The sequence below is a fragment of the Amborella trichopoda genome, chromosome 13 (assembly GCF_054954075.1).
Source record: "Amborella trichopoda isolate Santa Cruz 75 chromosome 13, AtrichopodaSantaCruz75HAP2 v2.0, whole genome shotgun sequence".
In the NCBI taxonomy this organism is placed as follows: Eukaryota; Viridiplantae; Streptophyta; class Magnoliopsida; order Amborellales; family Amborellaceae; genus Amborella; species Amborella trichopoda.
The window spans coordinates 22929188-22956948 of record NC_142348.1 but is presented as its reverse complement, the minus strand read 5'-3'; the positions used below and the strand labels follow the sequence as shown (position 1 = coordinate 22956948).

General features: G+C 40.9%; 2 protein-coding genes across 15 annotated transcripts in view; one reads left to right on the top strand and one right to left on the bottom strand.

Annotated features, from left to right (window-relative positions):
• Positions 1–27761, top strand: part of LOC110006643 (histone acetyltransferase HAC12) — a 74915-nt gene that overhangs the window by 22378 nt on the left and 24776 nt on the right. The window lies entirely within an intron of this gene.
• LOC148779094 (uncharacterized) lies at positions 74–26123 on the bottom strand. Its single transcript, XM_088856639.1, has 3 exons — positions 25812–26123; positions 8678–8805; positions 74–274 (listed from the first exon to the last, which is right to left on the bottom strand). The coding sequence occupies exons 1-3, from the start codon at positions 26041–26043 to the stop codon at positions 74–76; spliced, it is 561 nt and encodes a 186-aa protein (XP_088712765.1). The 5' UTR covers positions 26044–26123.

The window sequence follows — 27761 nt, the reverse complement described above, 5'->3', positions numbered from 1 at the left end:
CTTTCTTCATGTTTTTATCTGTTATCGATAAAAATAATTTTATTTATCAAAATAAAAATAAATAAAGGTCTCATTATTCTGAGATCTGGTTTCCTGTTCCAAACCTTATATCGAGAGCTTTCAGATTGGGACAGATGCCTGGGACCCTTTCCAAGCCAACATTGCTGACAGCAGACCCCGAAATATCCAATAGCTCCCATGAGGTGTCTGCTAGGGCAATGAGGCTGTAATCATCTAGTAACTTCCTTCTCCTTGAGATGCTCAATATTGCCATCTGCAGTTCATGAGACATCAAACAAGATGAGGTTGTGATTTTTAAGCCACAAATAAATTTAGAAGACCAGAAGCACATTCCAGATGTTTACTTGTTTACAAGAAACACAAATATATCATTTTATAAACCAGAATCATAGCGAGTTGCAAGATAGAAAGAGACTCCAGCAAACAATAAAAACACAGTTACATGACTCATCAAACGAACAAAACGCAAGGCTATGACTCCAAACACAAGCCCATACTCATCAAAGGAACAAAACACAGTTACAAGACAATCAGAAGTGCTTCTCGAAAATAAAGTAATCATATATGCCATAATTGCACTGCAGTGACCAACAAAACTCCCATAAAGTAACTATTCAAACAGTTAAAACACAGTTACAAGTCTCATTAAAGGAGCAAATACAAGGCAATAACTCCTACTGCAAGGTACTCATCGAAGGAATAAACCACAGTTGCAAGACAATCAGAAGTGTTTCTCGAAAATAAAGGAACCATATATACGCAATGATTGCACTGCAGGGACAAACAAAACCCCACAAATATACGCAATGATTGCACGGCAGGGACAAACAAAACCCCACAAAGCAAGAACCTCATGAAGCATACATAACCTAGATCTTCAACAGATATAGAAAATCATTGGGAAGAATATTCTATTTTTCCCTCTTTTCTTTCTTTTTCTTATTTCTGTTGGGTGGGTGTAAACTTGTATGTATGAGGGATAAACTTCAACTGTCCATTTCTATTTTTTTGGAGAGTAACGTCATCTCTCCATTTCTTTCACAGAATCTTGAGTACGTTGTCACGTTACTTGTTCCTCATATGTTGGTTTAAGGGCAATCTGACACACGAAAACATGGTGTTTCTGCTCAAACTAAATTCCCACCCATGTGCCAACCTTACTATAAAAGTTTGAGGGCCTCTACATGTAATATATTTATTAAAGAAAGCGCGACTTCTTTTTCACAAAAAGTCCAAATTAGTCATGACCAAAAGATAAATGCCTTGTAGTGATAGTCCACTACCCACAAGTGAGATGAAATTAGGGCTACTGCTCAACTGTCTGTTTGCCGTAGGCATCTTTAACTTCCTGGTGGAGCAGTGTGGCCAGCTTTAAGTTCTCATAAAATGACTGGCAAGTAATCAAGGCACATGTTGGCTTCTTTTCTGGCTTCTCAATAGAAACTTACACTCTTTCATCAGCATTAAAGGTATTACCTTGTTGATCTCCCTGAAAAAGTACTACATATTGGCTTTGCCATCATGCTTCATTTTGTTTTCATATTGCCCAGATCTACACAGAAAAAATAAGAGAATAATTGGCAACATACACCAAACCTGGCTTTTGTATTTCTACCACATAAAAAAGTGACTAGGCACAACGAGTCACAAATATGGTGCTTTCATTCACACAAGCAAATTTATACAGCTGGGTGCTTCCCAACCTGCAAATTGGCTCATGAACAAAACCCCTATGAGGCTATAAAGCTCTAGTTGAAAAATATAAAATATTAAATCTACACTTATCAACAAGTATTTGATAGTGGAAGGTGAATGAAGGGAAGAAAGAAACAGAGGTGTGTGTGAGAGAGAGAGAGAGGAGAATGACATGACCCATTTTTTTGGAATCCACCATATGTTTATATTATAAAAGATTACACACAGTATCTTGGTGTGACTTTATAAATCACACATAACCCTATTGAATCAATTATTCCATTTATGTCCCTAACTTACAATTGTACATTGAATACATGACATATAGAATCAATTATTCTATTTAAGTCCCTACCTTACTGCTGTACTTTCGACACTTCCCCTCAATATGGAGCACAGACATCAATTATGCCCAGCTTGAGAACACTATTTTGTAGTCTGTCACAGACAACTATTTTGTTGAAGATATCTTCCAAATGATCTCTTGATTTTTCACATGAGTACAAATAATTCTGGCTGCAAGTTTTTCCCTTGTGAAAAAATAATATACCTCAATATGCTTTGTTCTATCATGAAAAACAAGGTTCTTAACATTGTGAATAACTGCTTCATTGTCAAAATAAAGGGTCACAGGTAACTGAACTTTAACTCCCGGATCAGCCAAGATAGTTTCCACCCACATGACTTCACATGTTCCATGTGCTATAGCTCTATATTCAACTTCAACACTTGGTTTGGCCACATTTAGTGTTTTTACTCTTCCATGAAACCAAAATTCCTATCAACAAGGTACAATAGCCTCTAATTGGCCTTTTATCAATCTGTGAACCAGCCCAATCTGCCTCAGTTTAGATTGCAACACCCATATGACCATGAGTAATAAACAACAACCCTCTACTAGTAGATGACTTTAGATACTTTAGGATATAGTTGACATCTAAATAAGGTTTTTGAGGGGCATGCATGAATACCAACTACATAAACCGCATAAGATATATCTGGCTGCATAATTGTGAGACATGTAACGCCCAGTAACCTTTGCTATTGACAAGAATCCTTCAGTAACTCTCCCATCTGTTCATGAAGTCTATGATTGGTTCGCATAGGTGTATCCATTGATTTGGCACCCAACATTCCAGTTTGTTGTAACAGATTTAGCACATACTTCCTCCGGGAAATAGTTATTCCCTTCGTTGATCTTAACATTTCAATATCCAGAAAATATCTCAGTGGACCCGAATCTTTTATTTCAAACACTTAGGTAACATTTAAGTTTTTTGATGAGTGCCAAGCTATCCCGTCACTAAAATATTATTTACAATATGAGTGTTATAATCCCAACATTATTCTCCTCACAAATAGTGTATGATCAACTTGACTCCTTCTAAATACAATTTTTACTAAGGCTTAATTGTATTTGTCAAAACCAAGCTCTCAATGATAGTTTAAGTCCACATATTGCCTTTTTCAATCTGCACACCCTTCCTATCTCCAATTGAAGTTGAAAACCTAAAGGCATGGGCATACACTCTTCCTCATGAAGATCCCTACATAAAAAGGCATTTTTCACATCTAGCTGATGCAAGGACCAAGATTTTTTTGCAGCCAATAAGTGCATGATTCTAAACAGTATTTAACTTTGCCACAGGGGCAAAAAGCTCTTTGTAATCTATACCATGAGTAAAACCTTTTGCAACCAACCTAGCATTGTATCCGTCAATCATGTCATCCGCCTCGTATTTCACTGTAAACACCCATTTGCATCCTAACACCTTTCCTTTATGAAGCTTACGGATCTCCCAAGTATTGCTCTTTTCAAGAACTTGTCGTACCTCCCACATTACAGCCTTCAATTGAGGTTGTGATAGAGCCTTTGTTACATGGGATGGAATGCTAACGGTAGGCAAAAGATGATAGAAAGCATGATAAGAAAGTGACATATCATTATATGTGATGATGCACAAAGTGCATCAAGTGAACAGGGTGGCATGTATCTTCCATGGGAGCAGCAGATTCCTCCTAACTCTTGTGTATAATTTGAAGGATGTAAACCCTAGGAGGGCTACTACGAAGAACAATAAGAGCAAGAATTGCTTAGGATGATTCTCAATTTATTTTAATGGCTTTTATTTTCTGGACCAGTTGGGGATTTTCATTTTATTTGCAGGGTCATTTATTTTAAAAGTCACTTAAGTTTAGGACTTTTGGGTTATTTCATTTATTCTATGGACATTTAATGTCTGATCATTAAGTAATAATATTTAAGAGGTGTGTGGGGCTATGGACAGCCATTCACGTGACTTTTCAGAATGAAAAAGACCGAAAGCTTGGGCTTTTGGGAGCTCTAATTGTGCTTTAATAAGAAACCCTAGGCTCCTATTTTGATGCTTGTGCTTGGCCTGAAATTTGCTGATATTAGTGTTCTCTAAAAAGTTTCCCACATCAATTTCGTGTGGGAGCCCAAGTTTCTTCAACAACAAGACCAGAGAACTATAACCAAGTCTAGGGTGTTTTGTTGATTTTGGGCCATGTTTTGCTAATTTCATCCAAAAGTTTACTGATCTCAACCCAAGGTTTGCCAAATTTTGCCTATAACTTGTTGATTTCTGCTATATAATATTGATTATCTAGGCTTGTGATTTCGGTGAACCCATAGCCGCGAGAAGGCACTAAGGAAAGGGAGCTCTCCTAGATATTGCCCATGACCCCAGAGAAGAGGCGATTGAAGACCTCAAAAGGCAAGTCCAGCAGCTTACACAGAAGTGTGCGGACATCACTCATGGGCAAGATGGGATTTATTTGCCCACGAAGAAGCCAAATTTAATCTCTTTCACCATCCCGCTCCTGGCGTGAAGTCAAGTGATACAGACAGCAATGGAAGGCCTAGACACCAGGGAGGCACCAATCTACGGTTTTCGACATGAAGGTTGATATTCCTGATTTTGACAGTAATCCTCAACCCAAGGGGTTTATAGATTGGTTAAATACTGTAAGAAGGGTTCTTGATTACAAGGAAGTTCTCAAAAATAAAAAAGTAAAAATTGTTACTATAAAATTGAAGAAGGGTGCCTTGGCATGGTAGGAAAAAACTTAGGTCTAGAAGGGAAAGAATGGCAAAGCCAAAAATTAATGCCAAGGAGATGATGAAAAAGAAATTAAAGGAAAAATACCTACATGAAAATCATCTACAATCCCTTTATCATAAGATGAATAACCTTCGTCAAGGAGAAAAGAGTATAGAAGAGTACAACAATGAATTTCATCAGTTGATGGCTCGATGTGACGTTGTTGAAAAAGAGGAACAGTCCCTAGCTCATTAAGTAGGAGGGGCAAAGAACACCTATACAAGATGTGGTGGTCATATAATGTTACTGGACTTTAGATGAAGCTTACAACCATGCAGCTAAAGTGGGCTGCAGCCTAGGCAGTACAACTGCCAGCATAAGCGAATGTAGAGAAAAGAGTGGGAATTTGGTAGCTCGACAAACCTCACAGCCTGTTAGTTCATCCAAACATTAGGATATTGTGAGTGTTGGGGGCAGTTCTAGTAGCCTAAATAGCCCAAAAACCAACATTATTTAAGTGCTTTTAAGTATTTGGGAATCAGCCACGTCTCCTCTCAAGGCCCAAACAGAACATTTGTAAACCTTGCTGAGGAATTTCTTGAAGAGGACACCAAGCAATTAATTGCGAGAGACCTAGTTTATGATGAGCCACTAGAGAAAGAAGAGCTCGAAGTGACATTTAGAGATCATGGGGAAGCTTTGGTGATCCAGGGTAGTATGATTCTACCCCAAGAAGTAGAGGAGGCAAATTGGTTGCGCCCTACTATCTTTCACACATGATGCACCACCTATGGGAAGGTTTGTAATCATGATTGGCAGGGGGCATTGTGAAAAAAATATGTCTTAGGAGATGGTGAAAGTTGAAATTGAAGATGGAAAACCACCCAAAGCCATACAAGATGGCTTGGTTCAGGATGTGGATGGATTGGAGGAGTCCAAGATGTTTTATGCAGTGGTCTAAGTAGAAGGGTTACAGCCATTTATGAGAGATTTTTGTGATGTCATCCCCAATGAGCTTCCTTAGGGATTACAACCTATGAGGGACATCCAATATCACATAGACCTTAAACAAGGTCTAGCCTACTGAACAAGGCTGCATACAGAATGAGATTAAAGGCGCATGAAAAATTGTAGAGACAAGTCAAAAAGCTTCAATAGAAGGTGTTCATTCGAGAGAGCATGAGTCCATGCACTATCCCAGCCTCATTGACACCTCAAGAGGATGGGACTTGGCACATGCATGTGGACAGTAAGTCTATTAACAAGATAACACTCAAGTACCGCCTCAATTCCGCATCTCAAAAATATCTTGGATATGCTAGCTTGTGTTACTATGCTTTCGAATGAAGATTTGAGAAGTGGATACCATCAGAACCGTACTTGTCCAGGAGATGCATGGAAGACAGTGTTCAAAACATGAGAGAGCCTTTACAAGTGGTTGGTGATGCCACTTGGCCTCTCCAACGCTTCTAGTATTTTTATGACGGTGATTAAAGGTCTTCAAACCTCTAATCGGTAAATTTGCGGTGGTCTACTTTGATGATATTCTCGTATACAGCATAAGTGAGCAAGTGCATACGGAGCACTTGCGATTTCCATTAGACTTGTTACGGGAAAAGCAGATGTAGGCGAATCTTAAAAAGTGCGAGTTAATGACAAACAACTTAATATTTCTTGGTTATGTTGTCTCGGTTAAGGGCATTAAAGTTGAACAGAAAAAGGTAGCAGCCATCAAGGATTAGCCTACTACAGTGCTTGATGTTCGCAGTTTTCATGGATTGGCTACTTTATACAAGAGGTTCGTCAGGGGCTTCAGTTCAATCATAGAAATTATCACATATTGCTTAAGAAGGGGGTGTTTGCATCAAATGATAAGGCCAAGAAGAGTTTTCAGTTGGTGCAATGTTAAGTTCAAAGGGGAGTCCTATTGCCTTCTTCAATGACACCCAGCACCGATATTCCACATATGATGTGGAGTTTTATGCTATTATTCAAGCCTCAAGACATTGGTACCAATATGTGATCCAAAGGGAGCTTCTTTTGTTCTTAGATCATGAAGCGCTGAAATATATTAGTGGGCAACATAAACTAAATCAATAACATGCTCCGTGGGTAGCCTAATTGCAGGAGTTTACTTTCGTCATTCAGCATAAGGCAGGGAATCAAAACAGAGTGGCAGGCACCTTGAGTAGAAAATCGGCCTAGTCGGCTACCATGCTGGATGCTATTACTGTGTTAACTTCAAGGAGATATTCGTTTGGTGCCATGATAGAGTTAGTGGGGATTTTCTTATTCTAAGACAAATCTCTCTTTAAAGGATTATAGTTGCAAGTTCCCCTAGAGAGACCCTTGCAATAGAACTTCATGAAGGAGGTATTGGCGGACATTTTAGTTAAGATGAAGCCATAGCATTGGAGTCAAGTATTAGTTGCCAAAATTGAAGAGGGATATTATGCAGTTTGTCAAGAAAATGTCGTACGTATCAGCTCATTTAGGGGCAACAATAAAATATATCACTCTCACACAAAGGGCAGCGGGCTAGGGCTTTATTCTCCACTTCCGATTCCCAATGCATCTTAGGAAAATGTTGGCATGGATTTCATGCTAGGACTTCCACGGTTCTCAACAAGTTATGGATTCTATATTTGTGACTCATTTTATGGCTTGCAAGAAGACCTTGGATGCCACGCATGTTGCAAATTTATACTTCAGAAAGATAGTGAGTTTGCATAATGTTCTGAAAATGATAACTTCATATGAGGATACTAAGTTTCCCAGCCATTTTGGGGGAATTTTGTAGAAGAAATTGGATACTCGATTGTCGTTCAGTAGTGCCTATCATGCACAGACAAATGGGCAGACTGAACTGGCAAATCTTGGAAATCTTCTCCGAAGTATTGTGAGGAAAAAGAAGAAACAGTGGGATCTAGCATTGCCTCAAGCCAAGTTTGCCTATAACAGTGCTCATAGCAAGTCAACTGGTAAGATTTCGCTCGAGGTGGTATATAGGAAGAACTGAATCCATTAGCTTGACTTTGTTCCTATCTAGACTAATGGAAGGGACATGCAACTGCTTCTTCTTTTTTATAATGAAGGGTCATGCTACTGTTGACGAGTTGGTTGAGCAGATGAAAGGTATCCCACAGGCAAATACAACAAGTTGAATTACCACACGATAGGGTTGTTTACGGTTTGAAGATGGGCAGCAACGCATACAAGGTCGTTTTGCCTTCAATATGGAGACTTCGGATATCTTCAACATTACTGATTTGTCTAAGTATCTTGGGCTAGGGATAGATGAAGATGAAGGTTCCAAGTCGAGGGTGAGTTCTCCTCAACCCAAAGGAGAATGATGATGCACAAAGCACATCAAGTGGACAGGTCAAGTATCTTCTATGGGAGCAGCAATTCCTCTCAACTCTTGTGCAGGGTTTTAAAATGCAGGATGCAGACCCCATGCTGTCAACAGCCAATGGGGTCACATGACTTGATCTGGTCAATCAAAAAAAACAAATGCAATTTTTTCCAGCTTAAACTCTTTCCATCACACATATAATAGACCCTGAACAACAAAAATATGATCTATTATTTTACACAATGAAAGATTTATAGAGACAAGAAGGATTTTTAAATTATTAAATATAGATTCTAGGGAAATACATAGAATTATCATCATTTGTATCATTTCTATCCTATTTTCATGCACCAAAGAAAAGTAAAAAGAATGCACAGGCATAAATTATTTACAAAAGAAAATGATTGGACATATCACTTATCAAGGAATGATGACCTCACACAATAGAATCCTCTTAAAATGGGAAGAATGAATGCTAAGGACGTGCAACTTGAAAATCTAAGCTTGGATATTCAAATGGCTTCGATAGTCAAGTACTCACCTTGATGTCTGGTGGAAAGATCGAAGAAACCTCACATAGATCAACAATGATATCCTCCAAATGTTTGCCAAGAACTCCAAGACATAAGGCAACTAGACTTCTAGGTCTCCTGCTTCCAGTATGTAACCCTGCAATGAATAATGTAGAGACTACATATTAAGATGTTATTAATAACTTATCCAGTTTTAGCCTCAGTCCATACTGATCCCTCAAAAGAAAAATGAAAAACACTTATAGAAGTAAAAGAAACTTATTCTATAGTAACTACAAGAAACACAAAGTTTTAGAGAATAATGGGCATTCATTCAAAAGAGAAATAAATGCAAATTGAAGGAATAATAAACATCCTAGAAAGGGCAAGGAAAGTGCAAAGCAAGAGAAGTTTTATGTCTGTGTTGTACTCAAGACTTTGAAATTTCTGACCTAAGCATAACAAAAAAAAAATAACATGAGAAATCTGATGCATCAAACACTGAGAAGCATAGATTGTGTTAGAGAAGCACTAGAATAACGAGACATATCATCGTGACAAAACTTCATTTTGTCAATATTCTGACTATAGAAACCTAGCCATACATGCACCAATCAAAACGAATATCTAGTATGACATGGCTAACGCATCTCAAATTCCAAATTAGCCACTCTCAAGAGCTGAATAGACATAGGAATTTTAGGATTACATCTATCATATGCTAAATAATTTACATGACCTAAAACTGCTGCTATATGGAAGCACCCCCATCAGCATCAATGAGACCAAACTATGAAAATGACAAAATGATTCAATTGGATTTTTTTATCTATAACAAAATTTCAAAATGGAAAACAAATGCAAGCGTTGTTCATAAAGGTAAAAGGATCACCGCCCATCTTGAACCACTAGGAATTTCTTTTTGTCTCCACGATTGGCTAGTGACATTAAGACAATCCTTTTCAATAATGGAAGTCTAACTGAAATGTTTAAACATTAAACTTCTGAGCAGCACTTTGCTTCTGCAAACCCAATCACAAATGCACAAAGGCCTTGGGAAAAACTTACAGATTTTCCCCCTCTCCATCCTGAATAAGACCACCAAATAGAAGACAGAATGCACTACCAGTAAAGAGCAAATTATGCCTAGGAAAGTGAAATGCCATGCTAGCAACACCCAGGCCAGAAAGGAATTTTCTCCTTTTCTTTGCTTTTTTTCCTTTGTTTTTTTTTATGTGTGTTTGTGTTTAGGGGAGAGGGGTTTGTTTTTCTTGTGGCAATAGCCGACTTTGGAAAAGGCCCTCTAAAGGCACAGCGGTGACCTATTGCCACTCGGAAATACCAAGAAAGGACCATACCTGTGAGGCAAACTGGAAACGTAGTAGAAGGTGGTTGACCGTTTCTCCATCTATGCACATGATATAGCAGTTTGAAAGCAGGATGCCTCTATTTTTATTGCGTCAGACGGTCAAAGGATTGTTGGATTCAGCAAGCCAATTTAATGCGTGCAACTTTGACAAGGCAGGGATGGACCAGACTCTTCGGACAATTAATGGTTCACGAGCCAGTGCTGTGAAGTGAGGACTCTTTAGGAGGAGGATACAGAGAAGGCACCTGCTGAGGTGGGGCACCAAATAATCTCAGCCGCCTCTAAAGGGGATGAAGTGGCTTCTTAGAGCCTCCAAATTCCCTCTTCATCATCCCAATTATGACAAAAGAGAGGAGCTCAAACTTGTTATGCCCCCTCCCATGCCCGCAGAGCGCCCCCCAGCACCCTACAAAAACTGTTCCACACCATGTGCAACACGGGTTACATAGAAAGTGGACCTCCAAGTCTGTTGGTTAAGCTACAAGCTCTCAAAAATCTGGTTTCTTCACCTGACTTGGCAATGAAATGAACATGGTATGAGTAGAGGAATGGCGAAGAAAATTGATACCCTTCCATGAGCCTGATGTCCGAGACGTAGATGGTCTTCTAGGAAACCTTCATGAAGGTTCCGTTGCATAACTATGGTTGGATGATGGATAAGCCAAATGTGGTCAAGGTGCACTGTGAACCACCACCATTTCCCTAGCTTGATACACTCTGTACCTCCTGATCCCCTGACCAAATGGCTCCTTGAGTTAGCAAGCCTTTTACCAGTTCAGCAAATGGAATTCATGTAGGTCTCTAGGCGTGCTCCAGAGGAACTAACACATCAGTCATTCATGTTTTTTAGTCATTCATGTTTTTCTTATTATGCTCATAGGCTTATGAATCAAGGACATGTAGAAAATGGGAATGCTTTAAGGGTGGCTTTAATGTGCGTAAGACAACCTTCCAGGAATAAGAATAAGCTTTTCCATGATGCCGACCTTCTTTGGGACCTTCCTATAATCAATGCCATTGAGCTTTATTGGGTTTACCTACACATTAGTGAAGACCAATACATTTGTTCCAAAAAATTGTCCTATATCCTTTATTTCATTCGTTTCGCCCACTCTCCAAGCCTCCACTTTGAAACCTATTCCTATCAAATGAATCTTGCACACATTTGTTCGAGCCTATTGTTACACCATATAGCACCTGGTAGGCCACACATGGCAAACCTGTAGCAAAATGCCAGTTTGAAACCAGAGGACCGGTATCCAGGCCACATTGTACCCAAAATCCTTGAGAAGTATGGTAGATGATGTTTCCCAGTCTAAGGCAGCCCACAGATTGCAAACAAACTAATGGTAGTCCAGTCTGATAGCAATATGATAGTATGCATCGGAAAAAGCCGGACATACCAAAGATGGTAGAGGGGGCCCCAAACAGAAACGTATTGGGCCTAAATTCAAGGGATCATTTTGGATGATGGAAGGCCCAACAAATAAAAGCCATGAGTTATGAAGTCAGTTATGACCCAGATCTATTATCAGATCGTCAGTAATAGAGCATGACAAAAGCATGACTCAAATCTAATGCAAGATACCCCTAAGATATCCCCTAAAAATCAGCTCAAAAGGATGCTCGATGATGAGAAATAGGGAGAACTATTCTCAGACTATAGTACATCGCCTATGAAGCACACAAAAGATCGCAAAGTTACCAAAGAACAACCAGAAATTGGAACCTGACGGGCCCGAGACTTTCGAAAATAGTAGCACGAGGGTAAAAACCCACAACTTTAAAATTTAACATCAATCTGACGCCATTTGACCACATTTACTAAAGGTAATGTGTCATAGCAAACTATTGAAAAGTTAATTTCATGCAACTACTGTTTTTAGGTAGGAAATACAGCAAAATGGCCCATTTCGATGGTTTTCTAACTGTTGTAAACAGTCCAAACAATGCAAATAGCTTCCAACCATTGTCCCCACCAAGATTTTATAAAGATGCCTTGAACCATGGATGGATTATTTAAAGTATGGGCCTTACATGGCTGAATTATCACCTTTTTGTCCCGTTATGATGCAAAAAGGGCAATTTTCTTGACATAAAAATGCCCAAAATATCTATATTTGTCCTTGGAAAACTTGGTTTAACCCATACCCATACAGGCACTTACTATCAAACAAATGATTTGACACCACCAAATTGTAGAGGGTCACGTAACAATTGTTTTGCAACAAATTTGAATAAAAGACTTCAAGTTTTGAAGGGATTTTGAGTGTTTTATGGATGAACATCAAAATATCAGCAACGTGCCACTTTCCATACATGTCTTCTTCTTTATTCTGTTGCCCTAGAATTGTAGAGCTCGATCCTGCAATGATTTGCAGCAAGAGTCACCCCAAAACTCCTCAAACCCGATGAGTTATTGGTCATTGAAGGTGTCCAAGCCAAAAGCTAGACATAGATAGGCCCCAAAATCACCTCCCATCTCTGGGTTGATCGTGGCTTGATATTTATGAAAAGAACAGTTGTGGAATCCCGATTCATTTCATCGAAAATCTCCTCCCAGATGGTGAGAAATCACCGAAAAACCGAGCATAGATCATGAAACTTGAAGATTGCATGATGCTAAAAAATCTCAATTTCTTTCTAAAAATAAACCACATTTCAGCAAGAAAATGCCCACAAAATACACTGCATTGGAAAGCACTCGACGTGTAGAACATATTTGAAGCCTCAACACTATCTCCATGGGGTTTGAGAAAGAAACCTCCACAGAGAGAGAACCTTAACCCAAGCCCATTAACCACAATTCCCAACAAACCCTAACCTTAGATAGAAAACATCAAACTACCAAAACCACCCTTAGGCCATTAAATAGAGGAAACCAACCCACTTCCCTAAAGCCGTTGGAGAGATAGGGACTAGGGTACAACTCCCACTGAGAACATATAACTCGAAGGCTATTAGACATTTGGCCCAATATTGCTCTCCTTTTAAGAGACATTTTTGTACTTCTTCACCTCTCTTGAACACATTGGTTATGATTGAGAAGGAAAAATGACACTTGGTCACCTTGACTCAAGCCCCTAACAGATGGGATACATTCATGGGGACATCCATTTATGAGGAATGAGAAATGAACACTTGATATGAAACTAGTCATCCATGTTCCCCAGTCATAATCAAACAACATATTTGTCATAACTAGGTCCCACATATCCCAGTTAACATGGTCGTCTGCCTTTTCAAGGCCCAATTAATAGATCAATGTAGGTGGCTTCCAGACTTATGCCTTTTATCAGTTCACTTGTTAGCAATGATGGCTGCATCCAAGATTTGCATACCTTGTCCAAAAGTACCTTGGGGTGGAGAAACAACCTCGTTAAGCAGGCGAAGCCCAGATGCAACAACCTTGGCTAAGACTTCTGTAGGAATCATTCAATAAGCGTTGAGTCTGAAGTTTAAATTTCTTAAGCAACTTCAATCTTGGGGTTTAGGGCCTTTGTAAATGATAACTCTTTGGTGTAATTTGGCAAACATCTCCATCACATCAGGATGAAGAGGGGTAAAGATCCCCATCACATCAGGCCCCAAAGACTCCCAAAAGTGGCAATTGGGAATACCTTAAGCCAAGGCTTTGTCTTGGCCAAGCTTTGTGATAGCTTTAAGTACTTCAAACTCCAAAAATGGCCACTCTAGCCATGCTTCATCACTGTCAGTGATTCTTCGGAACTGGAGATTGGCTCCACCTCTTCTACCGAGAAAATCTTTCAGAAATAACTACTAAAGGTCATCATAAATTCTGCCCGTCTTTGATTTAGAGGAGTTGTCTCTGCTTCTACAATTTGCATCTCAATCTTCGTTGCCAATAAAGTATTTCTTGCTTAGTATTTTGTATATTGGCTTGGCAATGGTTCTCTTGGTCCTCTCTAACGACTCTTGAACTTTGGTTTCATGATGAAACCAACAGATCTATATCCTCAATGTTAAGCATCAAAGCTTCATTCTTTATATCGACTTCACCAAAGTATTCATGGTCTTTCTTTCAGCCACTGTAGTTTTCTAGAAAGCCAAAAATCAGCACATCTTCAACCGCAAAAGACAACCACCATTGGGGGATCAATAGATGAAAACATTTGTCCTCCAGCCACATCGTTTCTAAACCGAAAAGATCAAGGTCCATTGAAGACCGGTTCAGAGTCTAGGATGACTGCGGCATTGTCTGATAAAGTTTTGCGCAAGGTTCTAGTGTGAACGCTTTGGAAAGCGGCCTCCCAATCCAGGCTGAACATAAGTGGATCGAGCTTCATTAAGGTGTGGTTGACGAGGTAATTTGACCAAGTGGAAGAGGCACTATTGAGTTAGAGGTGTATGAGGTTATGCTTAGACACATGGGAAGAGAAGCCTATCAGCTAGATGTAAGCCACCATTATTATATTCAAAATACCAACTTATGACATTGACGTCACCACCTACACACCACAAATTTTTTTTTTTTGATAATGTTAACATTTGTATTGCTGAGAAAGGGAATTACAGTATATTCTCTCTCCAGGAGAATCCTCTAGACAACCCGGCAAAAAGAAGATCGAAAACCCATGTACAGTAATAGGATTTCCCCCATAAGTGCGGTTTACAAAAAGAGGCTAGGATAGGGCTTTATAAAATTGCCCCTCCCCCCCCACCCCACCTTCAGATGTACAATGACAAGGAAAAATAAAAGGGCCCAAAAAATTAAAAAGGGGCTTCACTGGTCTAAAGCAAAAAAGAAGGTGGACCCAATTTGAACTGCCTCACCCTGTCTTCTAGCACCCTCCTTCGCCAACCAATCCGCAAAGTCGTTGGACATCCGCTAGGTATGCTGCCATGAGAAGTACATAGCCCTACAAATTTATTGAACCTCGTTAAAAACTTGGATCAAGTACCATGGAGGATCACATGTCCTACTAGCCCATGAGATGACATTCTTGGCATCACCTTCCACTATCAAGCTAGAGCCCTAGGAGGAGTTGAATTTTTTTAGAGCAAGGAGGAGGGCTAAGGCTTCCGCATCGTGAGAGTCCTTGATGCCGAGGTAATCGGAGAAGGTGATGAGAATATTGCCTTCAAAGTCTCTTAAAACCCCTCCTGACCCTGCTGGGCCAGGGTTCCTCGAGGAGCACCCATCGTTCGGTGGTAACCAGAGACTTGGTCTAGCTGCCCCTGCTGGTTGGTGATGAAGGATATTTCCCCTTTGGGAAAGGAAGAAGGATCTTGGAATTCCAGCTAAGAACTTCATGTTGGATGCCCAAAAGGTCACCAAGGTGGTTACCTTTTGAAAAATGGCCGGAATTGAAAGCTTAGTCCCTCGAAAAAATCTGGAGTTTCTTTCCATCCATACTAGCCAAATGGTAGCAGCTAAGGTCGCTTTCCACAGGATTCTACCTGCCTTTGGCCAGCTTGATTCAAAATTGATGGTAAGAAGGCCTTTTACCGAGGGTGGGGTAACCCATTGTAAGCCAAAAAGTTGTACCCTGCCCCATAAGTCTGAAGAGAAGGCACAATGCAGGAACAAATGGGAGTTTGTTTCCTCCTCACATTCACACAAAACACACTTATTCAGAATGGGCACCCCTCTTCTTTGTACTTGATCAACTGAGAGAGCTTTTTGTGAGAAGGCGAGCCAGTTGAAGGCCTGTACTTTAGGTGGTGCAATAGTGGACCAAATTCTAGAGAAGTGTTCGGATGGGGAGGGGAAGGAGAAAAAGTTTTTGTAGAGTGAAGCCACAGAGAATTTGCCCGAGGGAGTTAAGGTCCAAATGATATCATCTCTTCCTTGAGAAATGAAGAAGAGAGAGTGCAGGGAGTTCAATAGTCGCTGGAAATCTGCCGTCTCGACTTCGTTTAGGCTCCTTCTAAAGGAAGGATTCCAAACTCTGCAGCCTCCCAAGGTGCTAAGTTCCTGGGCCACAGAAGAATCTTGGTTTTGTGCGAGAGAGAAGGGAGTTGGGAAGGCCTCACGAAGAGGGGAAGTCCCTAGCCATATATCTTGCCAAAATTTAACTCTAGACCTTTCTCTCAGGTGGAACCTAATGTGTATCTTGAAACAGGACAGGACAGGACTGTTAAACGCGACTTCCAGGCCCCTGAGGTATTATGGACTTGGGCTCTTCCCGGGACCCAATTTTCTGATGGAATCTTATACTTGAGTTTTAAGACCTGCGCCCAAAGGGCGTTTGGCTGAGTGGCTAAGCGCCACCACCATTTCCCAAGCAAGGCTGCATTGTGATTGCGCAGTACCTTTATCCCAAGACCTCCCTGTACTTTTGGTTGGCAAACCTTGTTCCAAGCAACAAAGTGGTATCTCCTCTTGTCTTCTTGCCCAGACCAAAGGGAATTCCTCATGAGTTGATTCAGGCGGTTCGCCACATGAGCAGGCATATGGTAAAGGGACATGAGGTAGATTGGGGAGTTTGTTATGGTAGCTTTTATCAAGGTAGTTCTTCCTGCAAAGAAAAGGTATCTACCCTTCCACCCGGCCAATCGTTGATTGATCTTGTCCAGTACTGGGGACCAAAGCTACTTTCTTGGCTTACCAACACCCAAGGAAAGGCCCAGGTAGGTTGTAGGCAGGTTTTGGACTTTACATTCCCAATCTGAAATGAGATCCCTAATCTCACCAAGTGACAAAGCCACCCCCAGCATACAAGATTTTCCACATTAATCTTGAACCCAATAGCTAATTGGAAACAGCTGAGGAAAGTTTTTAGATTTTTTGCCTCAGCAGCAATAGCTTCCAGGAAGACTAAAGTGTCGTCCGCGTACTGTAGGTGAGTGATAGTGGGCCCTTGTCAACTAGTTTTGAAACCTATAATAAGGCCTGCTTGGTAGACTCGAGCAATGGAATGGCTAAAGACTTCAGCAGCTATGTCAAAAAGGAAGGGGGAAAGGAGGTCTCCTTGTCTGAGATCCCTAGAAGAGGGGAAGTAGCCTAGAGGGGTTCCATTGATGAAGATGGAGAAGTGAGGGTTCGAATAGCAACCCCTCATCCATTTCCTCCATCTCTCCCTAAAACCCATTCTGACCACAGTCGCATCAAAGACTGACCAATCCACATGATCATATGCCTTCTCCTAGTCAATTTTGAAGATGAGACCTGGTTGTTTCGAAATGTGTCTCGAATGGACACATTCGTGGGCCACAAGGGCCCCATCCAGAATTTGTCTACCTTTGATAAAGGCAAATTGTGAGTTAGAGATGATGGAAGGCAAAACATGTTGTCGTCTAAATGCTAAAACCATTGCCAGGATCTTGTAGGAAGAGTTGAGGGGACTGATACGCCGAAAGTCTTTAATTTCCTAAACTCCTTCTTTTTTGGGCACCAAGGCTAGGAAAGTGGCATTCATGGCTGTATTTAAAATGCCCCTATGGAAGAAATCCTCAAAAAATTTGACGAAGTCATGGCTGACTACGTCCCAATACTCCTTGAAGGGGGCATTCGAGAAGCCATCAGGCCCAGGGGCCTTGTCACTTGTTAGAGCTTTGACCGCTTTAAGAATCTCAGGTTCAGAAAAAAGTCGCTCTAGCCAAGCTGCTTGGCCTTCATTGACTGAAAGGAAGTCTAAGGTCGAGAATCTGAGTCTGGGTTCAGGGGGAGCTGAGTATAAGTTCTGAAATAACTGTAGGATGGCTTGTTGAATATCACCAGCTTGGGTAAGGTAAGTATTGTTGACTTTTATTGTCATGATAGCGTTGTATCTGCGATGACAGTTGGCTAGCTGATGAAAAAAGCCAGTGTTATGATCCCCTGCTTTCAACCACGAAACTCTGGATCTCTGGAACCAAAAGATTTCTTCTTTTTTTAGGGTGGCGAGATACTCCATCTTAGTCTTAGACCTAAGATCCTGTTCTGAGACGTCTAAGGGTCTGGTCTCTTCAATATCATCAAGGTTGTTAATGGTTTCCAGTAAAGAGGACTATACTTGCGCAAAGTTCTCAGGAATGGTTTTGCTCCAAGATTTGAGAGCTCCTTTGAGAAGCTGAATTTTCCTTTGGAGGATAAATCCCGCTCTCCCCTAGACCTGAGAATCGAAAGAAGTCCACCAGGATTTAACAAGGGCTGGGAGGTCCTTCTCTAGGAGCCAATGCAGTTCGAATCTGAAAGGTCGGGTGCCCCTATTTACAGGATTCGTGTCGAGAAGGATGGGACAGTGGTTCGAAGTAGGTTTAGGTAGGGCCAAAGATAGCGATCTAGGGAAATGTTCCTCCCAATTTGCTGAAATCAAGAACCTATCAAGAACCTATTAAGTTGTGGTTGGACCATGTGTATTTGCAGCCTTGAAGAGGGATATCTATCAACTGATTATGGTTAATAAAATCTAAGAAATCCCTCATTTCTTGGGTGATTGAAGACGAGGAGTTCCTCTCGTGGGACCAGCGGACCACATTAAAATCTCCCCCAACACACCAAATGGGATGTGGAAGGGAGGCAATGGGATCCAACTCAGCCCACAATCTTTGTCTGATGGTGTTTGAGTTCAGGCCATAGACAGGCGACAATTTCCAGGGGATTCCATCTGAATTATTAGAAAGGAGGAGAGTCATAGAAAATTCCCAACGAAATGTTAGATGAGAGAAAGGTCTGATGGATGCCAAATCACCCATATTCCTCCTGAGGCTCCAATAGACGGCAGAGAGACCCATTGGCAAGGTCTCCTGCCCCAGACCCGACGAACAAGCTTTAGGTCAGGGTCTAGAAGGGCAAGAATAGTTGGGGAGAGTTTCAGGGTTAAGGCTTTGACGGCGTCTTTCTTAGAGTCCTGACCAAGGCCTCTGATATTCCAAATTAGTCGTTTCATTTGTGATAGGTGATAGCAAGGGAGGATGACAGTTTGGGGGACCTCCTCGGGCGACCAAGAATGGATGGGGAAGGGCTGAAATCAGTTACTTTCCCTGGGAAGGAAAAGGAAGAAAAGAAGTTGCTTAACTCTCTTTGTCCTTTGATTCTCACCTACATTCTGCTTTCTGCGTCAGCCATGATGAACCTGTGCTGGTCCTTCAGGTCCATTGTACTCAAAACCCATTATCATGTACATTGTTCTCATCCTATCTTCCTCTCGGTTAGACCTGTCTTCTAAATTTTCTTCTACATCCTCGGCACCCTGGGACCAAGGTTCAACAAGATTTTCAGAGGAAGAGTAGAAGGGCTGGGCTGACGGGTAAAGGTCAGAGGGTAGGGTCGGAAGAGGAGGGGAGCTAGAGCTAGTATGAGCGGGAGGAGAGAAGGTCAAGACAGGGTCAATGTCGTGAGCGGAAGGATGGAGAGGTTGACCAGAGGAACTATTCGGAATGGGGTATAGTGGAGAGTTATCAACCGGAGTGTTTTCCAGGTCTTGAACATTAGGAGTAGTAGGGTTAGCCGAGATAGGGGAAGGCATTATCAATAGGAAGGAGAAGGCAGGAATATAAGTCAGGAATTGGTAAGTCTGGATGGAGGTGTAGGAGGACAGAGGGTAAGGGGAGTTTGGGGGCCACACATAGTGGATGATCTGGGTTCTTTGGATATGAACAAGGTGAGGGGTAAAGGAAATGTGGGGGGCCAGGATGTCTGCGACTGAAGAAGGATCAAGAGGGGAAGGGTCCAGCGATTGGGCGGTGACAATGCCAACTGAGAATAAATCGTTGTCCATCTTTTGTGCGGGGGAAGGTCTGGAGCCCATGGGAGAGAGGGAGTCAAGGTTTAATAGATAGAAAGAAAGAGAGAGGAAGGTAGAGTGAAGATGAGGACCAACCCACCAAGTCGCAGATTGAGGCGAAACAAGGCTAGATTCAACGTGCTGCACCACCCCAGAATCAATGGATGAGATGGAGGTATGAAGGGAGACAGACCCAGATTCAGTGTGAGGTGGTTGAGAGGAGGGACATATAAGGGAGGAGATTGGTGGAGTAACAGAGCCTCTTGATGAATGCTCCGTAGGAGGTACGTCAATACTATTCGACGGGGCCTTCTCGAACAAAGGCTGGATGATGGCCAGCTGGCTGAGACCAAGCGACAGGGGACCATTGCAATAACATCGGGTAGGGCCCTTCTTTGGGGGATGAGAGAGGGGTAGAGCAAGGGATGGCGGGTCGGGCTGAGGCTCGCCACCAAGGGGGAAAGGACATGGGGTAGGTGAGGGGTCAGAGTTGTCGGAAGGTGACACCTGGGAGAGAGAGGGTGAAGAGGCAGCCTGAAGCAGGGACAGGGGATGGCCTCGGGTTGCTCCCTCTGCTGCGAAGAGCTATCTGATGCCACACGAGAGGAGGCAGTCAGCTGAGGCGGCCGCGTGGGTTCCAAGGCATGCAACATACGTGAGGGGGTAGGTGCGGGAGTGGGGCACGTGGTAGCCTCAAGAGAGGAGAGAGAGGAAAAGTGAGAAGGGGAGATGAGGGGAATGGGGTAGGATAGGTCGGGTCGAAGGGACGACCTGGAGACTTGCGAAGCAAAAGAGGGGGAAGGGGGGACGATGGGCCGGGTCGATCGCCTAACCCCGAACAGTTTTGAGACATGGTGTCCACGATTACCTCTTTCCCCAAGCATTGATTCAAGTCGGCGACAACACTCGCGTCTTCCAAAGGACTCGGAGACACCATCTAGTCCATCACCGATTCCTGAGGTAAGCGAGTCAAACTGAGTTTGGCCTTCCTGTGAATCCCTTACCAGGATCGAAGAGGATTTCCTAGCCGTTTTCTGAGTAGGATTTGACCGGCGAGGGCGCCAAGTTTGTTGATGCAGCATTTCTAGGGGTGTCTGACGAGGTCTCAAACGTTTGTGTTTCTTCTTTGTCACCACCACCCATTGCTGAGAAGAGGTAGCCAGAAGAGAATCCCCGATAGGTTGGTGACGAAAATCGGGGGAGGGAGGCGAAGCAGAGGACCATGAGATCGAAATAGGGTAGAAGAGTTCGTTGACATCCAGCCAAAGCGTGCTCGGAATCTTTGTGGTGTCCAGGACCTCGATCAAGAGGCGAATGGAGCCCAAAGGCAAGGACTCCAGCAAGATCCAGTGGATGGGAACTAGGCTACCATAGGATGCCGCTAGTCTCTTAAAGGTTTCTAGAAACCAAGCATGCAACGGGATATGATGAAGGGTAAGCCATACCCTTTGCTTCCTGTAGGAACTTTCTTTAGGAGACCAACGGCGCAAGGAGCAGGGAACACCTTTGAAGGAAGGGTTAGGTTCTTTGAGTAAGGGGTGGTTAGCCGGTTCCTAAGAGGGGAAGGAGAGTAGTCTCCATTAGAGAGCCGTCTACTGATAAGATAAGGCTCCCCCCAAAGGGTTCTGGCCCACTTCTCGATCCCTGTTGAGTCATCTCGCCCCAGGTGAAAACTGCCGACCAAGGATGCTGAAAGCTTCCTGACTAGTCTATCTGTCTCTTCTGGGATTGTAGTAATACAGTAAGGTAAAAAAGGGGAAATCTCAGAAAACGCGGTAGGGGTGGAAGACTCCTGATGCTTCTTCTCCAGTAGAATAGGAGGGGGGGAAGATGCAACTCGAGCATAGGACAGAGAGATGGATAGAGATGGAGGCGGAAGTCTCTTCTGGTGGGAGGTGCGAAGATGGGTTATTGGGTATAACGCGTAAATTTCATTCCAAGAGAAATGGGGAAGACGGTGGCGATGAGGAAGACGTTGGCGACATCGACCTTCCGCCATTTGAAAACGACCTTCTGCCATTTGAAACAATTCAAAGCTTTTCTTTTATATTTTGTGCGGGGCGTGTGGGGTGTGTGGGGTGAGTCATCAGTACATGTCTAACTCTTGCTTAATTGCAATGGAAGGTCCACTAGAAGTCATTCGAGGGTTGAGCATAAATGTTATATGGAAATTAGACACTGGACAAGATTAGGTTTGGAAAAAATATAATCCAGATCAGTGGTTTAAAAAACGGATCTGTGGCCCGGATTGAGCACCCCAAAAACCCATCCGAATCGGTGAATTGACGATTCGGATCGGGAATCGACCGAATCGATCGGATTCGGCTTGAAAAAATCCAAAAACGAATATTAAAAAATATATTAAAATCATTATAAATGTTATTTTTTAGGAATCCAATAAGAAATGGGGGTACTCCATTAAAAACTTTCATTTTTTTTTGCGAATATTGAGATATTCTTTCTTTGTATGAACTACTGTTAACCATTAAATTTACATCACACAAAAGGAGAAGCATAAAAGTATCATGGATGTAGTATATTGTCATACATGGACTACAATAAAGCATACATTTCGTAAAATATGACCTAATACCAAAATGAAAGATGATGTCGTTCTTCATCTTGGTCACACTGGTGCCATCGATTGAATTCGCGTGACAATTCATTGAATCGATCTAGAAACGAATCATCCAAATTAGTGGGCACATGACTATACCTAACTCCCTGAGTGTTAGTGTTTTGTTGCGCTCATAATCCAAAATCCCCGAAGCTTGTCCATTATTCATGCTCACCTTATTTTAATGTTATGACATTAAATATGTATATCCGAAAAAATTAAGTTATCAAAATCGCCACTTTGTGGCCCAAATAGCTACAAAGAGAGAGAGAGAGATAAGGAGACGGATGCTAACGGGGGGAGAGAGAGGGAGAGGATAAACTAGGTAAAAAAAAAAAAAAAGATCGATCGATCTGCCTATAAATTACTACAAAGAGACGGAGAGTAATCTCTTTAGAGTATCTGGTTTTGAAGGCAGGGCTTCTGTTACGGCCATTTTTATCAGTTTTTTCAGCTTTTGTTTGGGTTGGGTTTTTGGGAGATTTGGTTTTGTGTGGTGGAGTTTGTAATGTAGGGGAATGCTAATTTTATACAGAGAGAAAGGGGTCCAAAAGGTTATGTGAGCCTTGTTAAAGAGAGAGAAAGATAGGAGTAGATAGAGGGTGGGGAAAAGAGTGTTGACTGCAATGTAAAATAGAGGTAGAGAGAGATGAGTATTGATGAGAGAGAGATCTAAATATTGAAGAGAAAGATGGGGGTACTGAGGAAGATGAATATTGAAGAGAGAAAGAGAGATGGGAGTTTGGCGACTGAAGTGTACTGACGGTTGATGAGAGAGACAAAGGGGGTATGGAAGGGCATCGAAGCTATTGATTTTTATTTATGGATGAGAGATGATTGTTGTGTGCCACGAAGACTTGGGATAATTATCCCACATAGGGAAATCTAAAAAGCGTGAAGCTCTATAAAATGAAAAAGCCCTCATGATCAGTACACGTGTTTACGGATGGAGGCCACCTAATGCTCGGGGTCCATTTGTATAAAAAAACTCTTTTAGAGATGGCATCAGAACGGTACGGACATGTGAGGTGTCCGAACCATGTTGTCATAATAGCGATTCATTTCCGAATCATAACATCATCATGGTGATTCACTGTAGAAAAATGCAGGATCCTGTTTTATTAGTGTATCCGGGATGGCCTGAACGATACCCAATCCGAATCGCCCGATTCGATCGACGATTTTTTAAACATTGATCCAAATGCCACCATAGGAACTGCACTGTATGCCACTAGTGCACACCAGGCGAGCAATCTACCCAACAAATAATCCATGCTGGTATGGGGCTTAATATTTCTCTGACACCCTTACAGTACCCAAACAGAAGAATCCATGTAACCTAGATTGAAGTTATCAAACCATCAATTACATTGATTCCAAAAAGCTCATGTTAAGCACTTTTATGTGAATTATTTTTTACCACCCTATCTATTGTATCAAGATATGGGATTGATATAAATCAATCCACATGCAACTGAGATGATAATGCAACATGTATGCAAAGAAAAAAGGAAACTATTATTCAGTTCCTCTTTATGGAAGAAGAGTTAAAGAAAGGGGGAATGTGACTAAAAGAGATTTAATAAGAGCCGATATGTGACAAATTTTATTTAAGAGTATAGAAGAGAAATTGATTGTTGAAATTTAAATCACTTATATAGTTGGATATCTAGGAGAGAGAGAGGGAGGGGGGAGAGAGAGATGGGAGGATTTTTGGGAAGAAAAGAAAGAAATTAATTATTTTTTTATTCGAAGAAGATATATCAAGGGAGGAACTCATGAGGGTAATTCAAATTTTTGTTCGTTTCCTTGTAAAGAATTAATGGTTGCTATTAAATAGAATTGCAAACAATACAGGGTGGTCTCCACCAACTAAGAAACACATATGGTAATTGAAGAGCACTAGGAATTTCCTTTAAGATTTGTTTTTCCTTTAAATAGTTGATGTCCATAGAGCTAATTATCCAGCTCCTTCAAACACCACGTTTAGTGTCCATCTAGACCACACTATACCATCTATATGGGAATCATGCAGGAATAATAGAGGGCTGAGGCTGTCATTAGTGCCTGAAAATTGTGGATAACAAGTGGATTAAATGGTAGTAGTTACTATAGAGTCCTTTAGGGAAAAAAAATAGTTGATTTCCATGGAGCTAATTATTAAATTCTTTCAAGCACAAGGTTAACAGTCCAGCTCTACCACATTAATCTATGCTATGCAGGGCCATAACAAAAAAATCCAAGTGAAAAAGCCAAAGATAAACCTTTATAGCTTCCAACAATGTTACACCTACCAGGTACCACCACTACTGCAGCATCTAGGATGGATATCAAACATTGGCAATGAAAACATACCATGATGACTCACTTCTTAAGAAACTTAATCATCATCAATATAACAAGACACACAATTCAATGGTTACTGACTCTCAAAGCGATGCTATTAACTTCACATTCTAGCCCATAAAAGAGCCCAATTATACTTAGAATTAGAATGAGAAAAACACATATGATTGACAATACAAATGGCACTTAACACTCTTTTCTCGTCAAAAACATAAAAGCACCCCAATTAAAAATTATCAAAAACAATAAATTATCCATGAATGTCAAATTTGATTGGGATCCAGAACAATCAATGCCTCCAGCTCTAGACAACACATAAAATCACCTCATACAATAAAAATTAATTAGTAGAAAACAACTGAAATGCATCTAAGTCCTAGCAAACCCGGCACTAGAGATAACTGGTAGCAGGCACCTACATAAAAGGATTCAAGCACAAACAAATGGATTGATCATAAAAATAACCAATGAGTTCATCATTAAACAATTCAAGTCAAAATACAAGTTCTTGGTACAGAATGCGCTCTTAACATCTCATTTCGTGACTACTCAAACATGGACAGATTATCCCTGGAAGAGTCTACACGACCCATCTCGGATCAAAAGGAGCATAGAGCAGAGATGCTGATTATATTGACATCACAATTCTGTTAGAACTGAAAACACATCATTTTTATAAAAAAAAACAAGCATTTAGGTTCCAACATCAGTGTGATTGGTAACAGCAGTCAGGTCCTGAATTTGTATCATTGCCCCATGGGCACAAAAGAGGACAATGAGAACACAACCAGCATAGAAGAATACATAGAGTGTTCAGGTTCCGAGGTTTCTTTTCTGTTTGGGGGCATTTCATGGAACCTCCTCTACCATCATTGTCACCAATCTATCATATCCTCACCACGCATAAGTTCATCATAAAGAAAAAACAGAAATGGAACCTCCTCAACCATCATTGTCACCAATCTATCATATCCTCACCACGCATAAGTTCATCATCTATGAATCAGGTCATCACACACAATTTTTGATAAAACAGGATGTTCCTAACAAAAGAAACATCTGATATGAGAAAAACAAAGAGGGAAACACAAAAAGTTACAATCAAAATGTAGTCAAGAATCCGAAAGAATGAAATAAGAGAAAATAAAAAGAAAGCTCACCGCCAAGCGACGTGGAATCAGGGAAGAAAGAATTAAATGGAGTGGAGGTCGATGTTTGTATAGAGGGAGATAGTCTTTGTGAGGTGGAGTTGAGATGGAATTTTTGCAAGGAATTGACACCTGCTCCTGCTCTCTCCCCTTCAAATTCCCTCCTTCCATGACTGAATACAGGGCTTGCCCTCCCTTTTTCTGTTTCCATTGTATGCAAACCCAATCTTGTGCTCATCTCCATCCTCACAAGTCAGAATAAAATAGGGAAGAAGAAATATGCATCAGCGACTACAATCAGGCCCCGTTGGATGCCGGCTAGGCCCTAATGCTGCATTTCAAGTGGACAATTGTCATTTTATTTTTAAAATAATATTTTCATCTTTGTTTAAAGCTTCAAAATAGTGTAGATGGACAAATATATGAAAATCTTGAAAATTGACTATCAAAAATGCTTTACAAAATACATTATTTTCAAAACTTAAAATCTATTTTTTTCTTATGTCTAATGTCGAGATGATCAATTTGATGATACTTGGGCATCAAAACAACCTCTTCTACTAAAATTTTTGAGAGAGGCACAAATTTGATTGTTTAAAGACTCCTCTCACGATAAACCTTTCCCTTATCTATCTATCTATCCATCTATCTATCTACTATATCTTAAACCAGAAGAGAACATGCACTATTTTTATGATATTGTCATCTCCCTCTTAGTTTTTGTTTTTTGTTTTTTTTTAATTAGTAGTTATGAATATCATAAAGATACCTTTCCACCAAAACATATGTCATTTCTTCCCCATCCTTTTTTTCGGGAGATTAGTAGCTATGGATATCACAAAGATACTTTTCCACCAAAAGATACGTCATTTTCTCCCCATCCTTAAAACTAGAAAACTACACCGTTATCTCCCTCTTTCTTAAGACGACTTGCCCAATTTTTATGGAATGGGTCACCTCCCTCTTTTTTTGCAAAATGTTACAAAGATACCTTTCCACCAAAAGATATGTCATTTATAAACATCTCATAACTACCGCTAATATTATAAAACGTATGATATTGATATTTTCAAGTCTCCTTCATTTCCTCTCTTTCCTCATTCTCTCTACTCCATTTTATCCATTTTACTTTATACCTGGCAATTCTCTTCTTTGTTAAATCATCATACTCTCACTACATCACACAATCTCTGAAACTTTCACTACATCGCACAATATCTGAAAAATCGATGAAGACAAAAAACAAGTAAAACTAAAAGTAGGCTTTTATCCCACTTTGCTTGATTCAACACTAGTGGTTTTTGTATCCCCTTAGGAAATTTCTGATATTTATTTTTCTATTTTGTAAAGTTTACAATATTATACCGGAAATTTGAAATTCACAACATCGCACAATATTCAAAATCCTGGAAGTCAACTCATTGCATCAAAAAATGGAAAATCGTGGAATTCAACTCTCACTGCATTGAAAAAACATAGTGGAAAAAATTATGCATTTATCCCTTTCCTTCTTTGTGATGCTTTTACTCTGAAGTTCACATTTTTACAGTATTAATCATGCAAACCCATGGTCCTCATGAATATATAAGATAATATATATTATCTAAATTTTACCATTGACAAGTAGAGGTGGATTGGGAGGAAAGATAGAAGAAAGAAGTTTGAGAGAGAGAGAGAGAAGGATTTTATGGGTTTAGAAAGGGAGAGAGAGGGACGGGAGAAAGAAGTTAGAGAAAGAGGGCATGCGAACATGCAGTGGGGCATGTACTGTTGAGGCGAACCAGTGCCATCAAAGACCGACAATCTCCTTTTTTAGTATTTGATAGGAAAGGGGATTTGATCAATAAAAGGCGGATAAGGCTTCTAGTATGAAACACTTTCCTGTGTTTTTGACGCCTATAAGTCTTAGATGCTTTTATTGATCATCTGTGTACGTCCTCTTGTGTGAACATCGATGGCGTA

Bases quoted from the DNA above. Each gene is read 5' to 3' on its own strand.
- LOC148779094 (XM_088856639.1), bottom strand. From the start codon at position 26,043: ATGGAGATGAGCACAAGATTGGGTTTGCATACAATGGAAACAGAAAAA. The intron at 8,806-25,811 runs GTGAGCTTTCTT...TATTCATTGCAG, and splicing joins TGATTCCACGTCGCTTGGCG to GGTTACATACTGGAAGCAGG. The intron at 275-8,677 runs GTGAGTACTTGA...CATGAACTGCAG, and splicing joins TCTTTCCACCAGACATCAAG to ATGGCAATATTGAGCATCTC.